This window comes from Protobothrops mucrosquamatus, unplaced genomic scaffold (assembly GCF_001527695.2).
Source record: "Protobothrops mucrosquamatus isolate PMUCROS unplaced genomic scaffold, P.Mucros_1.0 scaffold_85, whole genome shotgun sequence".
Classification (NCBI taxonomy): Eukaryota; Metazoa; Chordata; class Lepidosauria; order Squamata; family Viperidae; genus Protobothrops; species Protobothrops mucrosquamatus.
The window spans coordinates 49157-61028 of record NW_015386161.1 but is presented as its reverse complement, the minus strand read 5'-3'; the positions used below and the strand labels follow the sequence as shown (position 1 = coordinate 61028).

Sequence of the window (11872 nt, the reverse complement as noted above, 5' to 3'; positions counted from 1 at the left end):
CCCCCAAATAATGTTATCTGGCTCACTAGTTACTTTCTCCAGATGGGGGAAAAAAAAGAAAACAAAAACAGATGCAAATGAGGAAATTTGTCAGCAATTTAGAAACTGAGAGACAAGAGCCTGCAGTTCTTTGTCGGCCTCTAATACAACCTTCCAAGTAAGTTAGCTCTGCAGCTTTCAGAATTCCCAGTCAATCCAGTTCAACATTTCTGAAAGTGTCAATTTAGACAAGGCTTGGACTAGCAAGTTAAGCTGCTGACCTTCAGGAATAAGCTGTGATTTCAGAAGAATCACCATTTATCACTTTTACTGGAAAAATCTGATCTCTAAAACCAGAGACTATGAAGATATATTTATATCGGCGTTAATACATACAATTATATTATCAAACATTCACACATACACAACTTATATGAATCGGGAGGTACGATTCTGGTTTTCATCACTGAAGGGACACAGCAACTCTTCCACTCTGCAATTCTGACAAAATTAATGATTTTTATTTACATTTTTTTTTTGTTCCAAGATTACAACAGAAAACACGTTTAGTGAAATCTCATATTAACAAAATGCACTGATTTTATTTGTAATGGCAGTAAAATGGAACAGACTGACAAGTCTCTGGTTATGGCTGGGTGACTTTCATGAGCTGAAGCTAATGTGAAATCCCACGTTGACTGTGACAAGGCCTTCCAGCATCTTGGTTGCATCTTAGTGGCTTTCCCCTTTCTTTCCTACCACCTGTGAACGAGAAAGAGAAAGTTACCACTTGGAGAAAAGGCAGATAAAATAGATCCTCCTCTCATTCTAAAGAAACTACCTAGAAGTAACTGCAATGTTTTTTCCAACAGACATTTTAATAAGAGATGGGAGCAGAAGTGGCAGAGGATGAAATGGAAGATCTTTTAATGTTCAGCCAAGAAAGCATGGCCCAGTTCAAATGATGACAGGGATGCCAATCAGATCAAAACACTGTCCTCCAGAGCTGTCTCGAATGCTTACAGCTCAATGTGCATCACCTATTTTATTACTATGAAATAGCACAAAAATCCAGAAATCTCCAATGGCTCCACAACCTTTCACCTTATGGTTAAATTGTACAGTAGGGACCTGCAACTTCTACGATAAGTTCATGAGGAAGAGGCATCTAAACCGTTGATAGATCAGTGTGCATTCACCAAAATGTTTCGGGTGACACGCCAGGATTCACCTACACCTAACAACTATTCTCGAAAGCACTGCTCATTCTTGATTTGTGGAGGCTGTGTTAAAATGGGGTGTGCTCTCACATGGCCCCCCAGAGTCTCCAAAAACTGTGTGAGAACTGGGTATTCTTTCAATTTTCAGAGGGGTTCTTAGTGCTCTCTGAGCTTGGTTGTTTTCTTGGAGACGTTTCATTACCCAAACTAGGTAACACCATCGGTGACATCAACATTACCCAAACTAGGGTACATCAGCAGCACTGATGATGTTACCTAATTCAGATCATGAAACGTCTGCAAGAAAACAACCAATCACCCCTCAGATCAACCCTGAGTTACAAATATTCTCCTCTATCGGTTTTCAGAAGCTGCTCAGATTTCAAAAGAGCATTCCCTGAAGCTGTTTGAAGAATGGAGGCCTTGTGCAATCGGGAGCAGCCTCAGGTAGGCCACAGAGGCCTTCAACAGAAAGAGAACATTGCCCGCCTGAAGTGTATGGCAAATGCTGGGGAGTGCTGGGCCATGGGGGCAATCACCCCATTCCCCAAGACTTGCAGTCCAGTGTAAGCTCACCATTTTGAGTAGCAGCAATGACTCTAGACCAGGGGTAGGCAACCTTGGCTCTTTTATGATTTGTGGACTTCAACTCCCAGAATTCCTGAGTCAGCATGGCTGGTTCAGGAATTCTGGGTATTGAAGTCCACAGGTCATAAAAGAGCCAAGGTTGCCTACCCCTGCTCTAGACCCTCTACAGATAGTCCTCGACTTAGGACCACAATTGAACCAGTCTCATGGCTAAACAAGGCAGTTAAGTGAGTTTTGCCCCATTTTGTGACTTTTCCACAGTTATTAAGTGAACCACTGAAGTGAATAATGTGCTTGTTAAGTGAATTTAGTTTCCCCATTGACTTTGATTGTCAGAAGCTGGCTGGGAAGCGACCACGTGATCCCAGTGCAACTGTCATATATACATGCCAGTTGCCGAGTGTCTGAATTTTGATCCCATGACCATAGGGATGCTACAATGTGTGAAAAACAGTAATTAAGTCGCCTTTTTCAATGTTGTGGTAACTTTGAACAGGCTCTAAACGACAACCACACTAAATGGTTGGAAGTAGAGCACTCCCTGTATTTTAGACTCGGCCTCAGCACTGCTGCCAATAGGGGGGGGGGGGGGAGAGAAAACTGTATCACTTTTGTCCAAGAGATGCATGTGACACACTAGCAGAGTCAAGTTTGGCATTTTCCAAATTTTTGACACACCGAGCTAAAAGGTTCACCATCCCTGATTTACACCAAATCTAGCCACTTGATTCCTTCAACACAAGGCACACTTGGAATTTACCAGGCTGGTGGGTAAAGGCAAAGGCAAAATGAGTAGAATAGAAGCAAACAGCATTTGGTGTTATTCTTGGCCCAGAAACTCTTAAATACACTTTCATGGATGTGGGATGTAGAGGTGGGGAAGGTAACTGAATCCCATCCAGGCTTCGTGCTTATGTGGTCCCTGGAAATTGTCTCAGCAGATCACACTGAGGAACTATACTGGTCTTCTCCTGGTCTACTAATTCTGTCTACCTTCCATCATGTTCAGTGGGAGAATAGAAATTGATACTGTGCCCCAAACATTAATATCATAATCTCCCTACACAAACACTGAACATTTAATGAGGCAGTTTCAATTACCACAACTTTGTGTAACATAATCTCAAAATTAAAACTGGTGACTGTGGAAGGGATATATCTACTAACTGGAACCAGCTTACATAAAAATAATCAATCATAATCAATCAATCAATCATCATTCACTATATAAGCCATTAAAAAAAGAAAAGGCTAATCTTTAGACTAGATATAATGGCATGCAGACATTGGCGCTCAAAAATATTCAGGCTAACAAAGAATTAAAATGTCATGTAACAGTACAGAAGGAAAACAAAAACAAGTTAAGATTTAATTAAGCATGTTATATAAAAAGCCAAATTAAACTGGACAGGAATGTGAAACAAACATTTATTCCTTGGCTTTGATTAAAGCATGGTACTCTGGTTTAGATTAAACAGATACAACCACAAATTAGACAATTATGATGTTAGCAGAGGTGCATCAATCACCCCTCCCCCGCATAAAAATAATCTATACCATTCAGAAGGGGAAATGCTCAAGTGGCCCATGTGTATTATCTGAAAAATTAAACATTTCAGGATTGATGTTTATCAACACAATTAGATCTATCTGAAGAATTCTTAACCACAATAACTGATACATATAATGCCAAAGGAAAAAAAAACTGCATTATTTTTTTTATTCCTAATGCCTCATTATTTGGGCACATTTTTGTTTATGAATTGTGCAAATCCCATATAACATGCATGAATTAAACATTCAATAATTTCCCGCTTTTAAAGTGCCGGGTGGGAAATTGGCTAATCTGATCATTTTTAGGAATTAAAATTAGCTCTCAACCTGCGGCCCGGCCCAAGTTGCAATTTTTTGACAGACTCCATTCAGTGATGGTGTATTGTCATTAAGCATCACAGAGCAGGCTGGATTTCTAAATGAATAATGAAAATTGACATAAGTGGAAACATTCAAATGATAATCATTATGCTGGGGAAGGAAGAAAGGTTTCTTATTTAGGCAGCAATTACTCAAGCACATTTTTTTTTAATTTTAATTATCTTGTTGGAGTCCATTTACCAAGACTGAAAGCCCTCCCAAATTTCCAGGCATTTTACGACTACAATTCTCAGAATATCCAGATGGCAAACCCATCAGAGTGTAGTTTCATAGGTATGGTCCCAAACATATCTGATTGCTGGATGGTAACTTCCTATTCAATTATCTTCTGAAAGAACCACCAGGCTATATTGTAAGTTAAAACATCATATGAAATATTTTCCCACAGAAAGTAACAATAGAGATAAAAGTAAATTGATTGTCAGAGAAAATTACGGTCGGAGTTACAGGGTCTCAATCCAGACAATGTCTTGAAGGGCCCATAACTCAAAGTCACAGCCTAAGACACTCTCAAGTTCAGTATCTCGCTCTCCAAAATAGCTCAGAGAATTGGCCAGTCAGATCTAACAAAACTGGACATTCTAGCTCAATTTAAGGCAGCTTCATATATGTTCTGGACCAGCAAAATGCTGTTATATCAATTTAACCTTGAGAAGTTGAAAAATCCCTGCCCTACGAGGATCTGTAAGAACTTGGAAATCCTGTCAGGAAAGGCTTAGCTAGAGATCATTCAGACTGAACAGAGAACATTGGTGCCCCCTTCAACTTCCATTATTCTCTGCGAGGACTGGCACAGAAAATGCCAATATGGTGTTATCAAGTGAAATGTTGAAGCATTTAAGAGAAGAGGAAGGCATTTCAAAACCAAAACAGTGCATTAAAAGAAGAATTTCAAAACTGCATGGTCAAAACAAAGATAGGTCCATGAGAAAAGAATGAGGAAGGAAAGCTGTCCCAGAAGATGGTGAGCAGGAATTGATGATACCAAAAGCAGTGGAACTGTGCAAATGAGGAGCAGAGGGAGCAGACAAAAAGGAAAGAAAGCTCATTTAAGAACAAAAATCTTCTGCATTTTTATTTCTTTGGGCCAGGGAAATGCTGAAAAATAATAAAATAGAGTGTTAACAATGAAGCAGAGAAAATAAGTAGCCAATGAACAGGGGAAAATGGAGTGCCATGCCAAAGAGAGCTACCTGAATGTCACATGCATTAGCTCCCCAAACACGTTTCACCCCAAAGAGAGAGGCAGGAGTTTTACAATCCTTCCTCGTATGGACGTTATTTCAATAATTATTTTTAATTAATAAATTTTGATTAGATTTTAATTTAACACATTTGATTCAGAATTCAAAAACTAAACAATGTATTAAAATGCATTTAATTATTTTTTTATTGTAATAATTAATAATAATTAATTTAAAAAGCCAAAGCTGAGGAGAAAGCAATAAAAAGGGAGGCGAGGCAGGTCATTATGAGACAAACTCTTTGCCCTCCCCAAATTTAAACTTGCACACAATGGGTAAAAAACATGCAGTGAACAATAATTCCTAAACTGCATTTAATACTCTGGATGAAAGAGATGAGGAGCGAGTTAAATCTCAAGATATTATTGATATCTGATTTGTCTGCCAAGTGTTTCCAGAGCACTTGCTCTTTTCTGTTACATTCACAACAAGCACTATGGATTGTAGTAACAGATCAGCCAATGCCCAAGTTAGAGAGGATGGAAGAAATCTTCTTCAGATATGGACCCATTCACGCTACAAGTCTTTAAAATGAGGCACAATTTACTGGAGAGATTTTGGATTAAGTTTTCATCAACTAGTAACCCAGCAAGGATTAAGAAGAATCTCCATATATTTGGATTCCCAGGAAAACATATCTGTGATACACAGACAATTTTTTTCCTTTCAGCTTTGCAAGTCACATATTCCAGTAAGGGGTATTTAAAAGTAGATCCAGAAATCGCAGAATTAATATAATCACTTCAAAAAGCCACAGTTATATTTTCCATGCAGAATTTTGTTATATGGTATATGAGATTTAGCTAGCATTTCAAATTAAGAAAGCAGCTAGAAGCATAATAGGTATTACAGGTAGTAGCAATGTACAAATTTGTTGATCACGGAATCAACTACTGTATTTCAAAATACTCCAGAATGTTCTATTTCCCTCTGGACTTTGCTAAACTCATCTCTGAAGTATGCAGTTCCGGAGGTGTAGTTTGAGATGTTATACACATAATATACTGGACAAAAACAAACTTGTTTCAGGGTTAGAATACCTTCAGAACATTTCAGAAGATTTATTTCTAGGACCCCTCTCCCCCCAATTGTCCCTGAGTAGTACAATCCAGAGGTATTTTGCCCTGGTCCAAAGGGAAATGGAAAATTCTCAAGTCCCTCTTAGTGGGATTTTGCTCATTCTAAGAGTTTAGCAGGTGAAGTTCTTCTGGCAAGTTAATAGCCCTTGAAAAGGGGTAGATATAGAATTTACTAAGAGGGACTGAAAGGGTAAAAGGAAAATGAAAGTTGGACACTTTTTCTCCCCTTCTAAAAACATGAGAATCTCATTCCTACAGCCCAGAATGAATGATTCAGTGATAGGGTATTTTCTAAGGACTCTCATACTGAGATTTATAGAAAACTGTGGCAGAGCAAAATAAATGAATGGCATGTTGCCACATAGCCAAGATATGTTGAACTGCAAAACTATGAATGCAATCCTCATCTTGCATTCATGTTAGCTCTACTTGATATTCTATACCTAAGAATTAGAGAAGGACAAGGCTAAGCTGGGGATCCAGTTTAGCCCCAGGAACTTCTCAATTACTCTTTGTTTCCAAGCATCTTTCCTGCTGTTTATTATGTACCACAAATTAAGAGGCATTTTTAATTATACCCTCCTTCGCATCATTAAAGGGGCTTTGGTAGAATTCTCAGCTACTTCTTTTTCAAAGCATTAGCCCTAAAGCTTCAGCTCCAGAGCTGCCTCGGCTAAGGATAGGCCTACAGGCTAATGTAATAATCACTCCTGGTAGCAGCGTCAACTGCTGTTGCTGCTATTCACCAAGAGAAGCCATTGTAAGCAAGGAACTTTCAACCAAGGAAGCATCTTATCACTTCCAGCCTCTCTATCTTTCTAATGTGGATCAAAGAGAGCTACCTGTTTTTTTTTTAAAAAAAGGGCTAAAAGGTATTGACTGGAGAAAGAAACATTTAAAGGGAAAAATCATTGTCATAACAACTCTGACATTTGTAAATAAAACATGTACAATCAAACTTAGCCTTTGGAATAAGAAACGATGTGTATGTAAGCCTCAAACATTTCAGAATAAAGTCATCACACACACCATGCATGTTTGTAAGGTTTAAATGTACTCCTTAAGTCAGAATTCCCAAAAGAATGATCGACTACTCCTGTTTTCTGCTTTCACTTCAGAAAGTTTATTGTTAAGGCACTTTAATTACGTAGTCAACAAACACCCATTTCTACTTTATTGTGTTAATCCAGAATTATTATTATTTTTTTTTTAAAAAGCAGGCTCACTGCTAGATGATGATATTGCTGATTCCTTCTAAAACTTGGGCCATGCGGTTAAGTGCGTTCTGCTGGTTAATATGGTTATGAGTCGGATTGTGTTTAGGGACTTGGATATTTAGTTTTCTTAATTATTATTTTGTGATTTTAACTTCTGTATTTGGTCCAATGTTACTTTTGGAAAATGAAAGGCCTTAACAAATTGTTTACATAAACAAACGGTGGTTTCACTGTACAACTAAGAATCCAGTATCAAAGCCAGTTTTACTGTCCCAAAGAGGTCAGATTCATTTTATAGAAGTAATTTTTTTAATTTTTTTGTAATCGGAGAGAAAATTCAAGAAATTATGCACTGAAGGCTGCAAGAGTGATTAAGCAGGAGTGAAGAATCAGTGTGAATAAAGAATATGTTATGTTATTTCTTCAATGGGTTTCCTGGTTTCTTACATGCTTTCCTCACATTCATTTTGGCCTTTTAGGGGTAAATAACCAATCATGGAAATCTTTGGCTTAAGCAGTCATTATAAGCTTTGTAGAACAACCATGCGTTCTCTGGCTCTTTAAGAATAAAGACTCCAAAGAAACAAATTCAACTTTTCTTTTTTGAAAACACTGCCAGTTATTTTTGAATATATGTATAAGATTCACACAATATTCAAGAAATAATTGTTTTGGGTTTGGAAGCCAAATTTGAACTTACCCGCTTGAAATCATTCATGTTTGTTGCTTGAACTGGTGTTCCAATAAACGTGAAATACGCAATTCTTGTTGTTTCTTCATCACCTTGATTAGATTGGACAAATAACTAAAAGGGAAGAGATGAGCCCTGAGTTACATATGTAAAAGTGTCATCCATCCATGAAAGAGCCAAGCTCAAAGGAAATGAGTTAAAACCATGGAATACTAAAATGACTCAATTTTAAGTCTGCAGAACGTAATTGGTGGGACTCAAGTTTGTTTGCAGCTAATTTTGAATGTGAATTCTAGGATGCCAATGCAGGTTTCAAACTACAGTATTGTTCAACTTGGCACAACTATGTTACTGGGAAGGAAGTCAAGACTTTGTACTCACAGTTACACTGTTAACATTCTGAAATTTTACATAGCGAAGCTGAATTATGCTGTCTTCTTTAATGTCATCTGGTGTTAGTTCCAAAGCCTGAGTGGGTTCGCTTCTTTCTGCCTCTTCAAAATCCATTGATCGAGGAAGATTGATAAATATTTTTATATATTTCGGACCTTGACCTATAATAAAAACATAATCCTTTTCAGAAACCTAGATTAATTCAAATTATCTTGATAGAAAAGCATAACACATCATGAGATCTCCTGCATTGAACACGAGGAGGTGGTTTTGAGCATTGTACATGAGCCAGAGCTTGTGGGAGTTTTAAAATGATTTCTAAGTTCAGACACTTTTGTGTTTGAAATAGGATATTTTGGGAAATTTTATCCTGAGAGATTTTTTTAAAAAAATCAAACATCTTGTATAACTCTACTGACAAACCATTAAGCTCAACCTAAATGTGAAAGGTAAATACCACTATCAAGGTAAAATCTGGTTTCATTTACATGATTGCGCTTATGGTTTAATTATTTAATGAGAACTGCACATTATGTTGTGTACTCAAAGGCAAAGTAACACTAAAAATGATATGGTTCCATTACAAGACAAATTTATCTATGTGACTTTGGAACGCAATTGCTTTAAGCAGGGCTAAATAGTTTGTTTTCCAAGTTCTACATGCATTGATTATATTTTCAATTAATTTGTTCTAACTCTGTCCTGCAATGTGGAGAACTAGACTGAACCAGAGAACATAAAAACTGTAGCTTATCTTTGTATTACTAAAATTAACATAGAATTAAAAACAGTACCAGTAGAACTTCTTCTTGAGGAATAACTTTTTTTTTTACGTACCATTATCAGGCCCTTGACATTTCATAGAATAAAGCTTGACTGGTTGATTAAAAGCTACTGTTATAAGCAACTGTGGAGGAAAGGGGAAAAAAAAGATTGATAACAGAAAGCCAAAATGTATGGTAGACAACACATTGCTGCACAAATTTTGGGTTACTTGTTCCCTTGGGTCTACTTCTAAATCAGAACCAAGAGCAGGTGATTTGAATAAGCACACAGATGAAAACACTTGCTCTATTGAAAAATAAACGATTATTGTCCAGACATCCTAATTATTTTTTGAAAGTTGTAATACCTGCTCATCGCAGTCTGATTCCAAGAAGGTAGAGTCTTTACGTAAACAATTATCAAATCCATGTTCATCACTTTCATTAAGACACTCACATCCAGCTTTATTAACAAATGGCATCAAGTCCATCTGGAAGGAAAAGATAGTAGCTTTCATTACTTGGCTGTTCTGCATAAGGTACTACCTAGAGCAGTGTTTCTCAACCTTAGCCCCTTGAAGATGTCTGAACTTCAACTCCCAGAATTCCCCAGCCATCATATGCTGGCTGGGGAATTCTGGGAGTTGAAGTCCACACATCTTCAAGGGGCCACGGTTGAGAAACACAGACCTAGATGTTCTTAAAACAATAACTGGTTAATAATAACAACAACAACAACAACAACAACAACAACGATGATGATGATGATAATAATAAAGTTGGAAGGGACCTTGGAGGTCACACACAAACTTCCTGCTATTCTGGAGCTGTCCATTTGTGGCAGGCAATTTTAAAATCTTGTAACAGGTGGAAGTAGTTGCCTGTTGTCAAGTCAAAACTGCTAAACAGCACACGCCCTAAACTATTAGCATGACTTATTTACATTCACACTAGATGCAAGGAAGACGGTAACGCAACATTTGCAAATTGAACTGGTGCAAATTCAAGTGGCCTATATTCAAGGGAGTTATTTACATAAGAAAGATTCATTTGGAAAGGTAATCTGGGATATATTTACATTACAGGATTTGTCTCCATTTAGCTGTGAATTTCAAGTACTTAACATCTCAAAAGAGATGCAGGGTTCTGTTTTTTTCTGTTTTTGCATTTAATGTACCGGTAATTCTAGGTTTCTTTGCAAATACCAACCTTCAGCAACATGCAATGGATTGCACTTGCTAATATAGAAAAACAAACCCACAAGGCACTGCAGTTGCAAAGAGCCCACCTACTGCCCTCCTGGCCCAGTCAGTAAATCTATTAGTATTTGGGGCAAGAGGCAAAAAATGAAGCCCTTTTAAGGGGAATATAATATCAAACCCTGCTTAGAAATTGTAATGAAAGTGACAGCTCTAGTTGAGTGTTTTGTCACATTAAGGTTCTCATTTACACACATGTGTCATTCTTGCTGTCAAACAAGATCGTGATTTGCAACATTCAGGAACCCAGAGGTAAGACTTGAATAAGGAAAACATGATAAGCATTTGCTGAGAGCGATTACCTCTCAGCCCTGGAGCAAATCCTAAAGATGGAGTTTGACAAAACAATATAAAAATCCCGTATAAATTCTTCCATTTCTGCATTCATGGGACTGATGGGTAAGAATTACAATGGAGTAAGGATTTCTTCAACTTCAGTACAGATGATACCCCTCTTCCCTGATCAGGATTATATCTGCACTAACATTTCTGCCAAGCTATGATGGCTCTTTCCTTTTACAGAAAAACCCACAAAAGATTTGCATCTTTTAAGAATCAGAATGAGATTATGTTCCATTTAACTGCTATATGGCTCATAACAATAAGGCCTAATAAGGTTTCCTTGGTCTGGGTTTGGTGTAGGAACAAATGATAATTGATGCATGTATATTATAATTATTGATGAGGTCCTTAGGCTGCTGAATATGTAAATTCAATATTATTGAATAATAGATTGTTAAGGTGGATTGATCTCGATCCTGTAGATTACTTGTGACATGTAGCAGAATTCAGATCAGGTCTCTTCCAGACAAGCCAAACACCATGTCACCTGTACAGGTAGTCCATGACTTACAAAAACAATTGAGCTCAATATTTTGTTGCTAAGCAAGACAGTTGTTAAATGAGCTTTGTCTCATTTTATGACCTCTCTTACCACAGTTGTGAAGTGAATCACTGCAGTTAAGTTAGTAATATGGTTGTTAACCGAATCTAGCTTCTCTACTGACTTTGCTTGTCAGAAGGTTGCAAAAAGTGATCACATGACCCTGGGACACCATAAATACATGCAACCGCCATAAGTTGCCGAGCAGCTGAATTTTAATCATGTGACCGTGGGGAATGCTGCAACGATTATAAGTGCGAAAAACTGTCATAAGTCACTTTTTTTCAAGTTCCATTGTAACTTTGAACTTCACTAAAAGAATGGCTGTAAGTCGAGGACTACTTGTGCCAAAAAAACTGTTCTCCTCTTCTACTGTGTAAGGATAGCCAACCTTCTCCAGGGAATTTTCTTTCAGGAGATTTACCGTATATTCCGGCGTATAAGACAACTGGGCGTATAAGACGACCCCCAACTTTTCCAGTTAAAATATAGAGTTTGGGCTATACTCACCGTATAAGACTACCCCTGTTCCAACGCACACCAAATAAAAATTAAAAAACAGATTTGATTTCAATATGGTAATTTTAATTCAAATGCTTATGACATGCAGGTACTTAGCA

The 11872-nt window shown here is 37.5% G+C and overlaps 1 protein-coding gene across 1 annotated transcript in view; it reads right to left on the bottom strand.

Moving 5' to 3' along the window:
* Window positions 1-371: 371 nt before the first annotated feature.
* TXNL1 (thioredoxin like 1) overlaps window positions 372-11872 on the bottom strand; it is a 25199-nt gene continuing 13698 nt past the window's right edge. Inside the window, exons 4-8 of the mRNA XM_015814341.1 lie at window positions 9479-9601; window positions 9184-9253; window positions 8335-8507; window positions 7963-8067; window positions 372-741 (exon numbers count right to left, since the gene is read on the bottom strand). Of these exons, the coding sequence (XP_015669827.1) occupies window positions 712-741; window positions 7963-8067; window positions 8335-8507; window positions 9184-9253; window positions 9479-9601 (501 nt within the window). The 3' untranslated portion in view covers window positions 372-711. The remainder of the gene's footprint in view (window positions 742-7962; window positions 8068-8334; window positions 8508-9183; window positions 9254-9478; window positions 9602-11872) is intronic.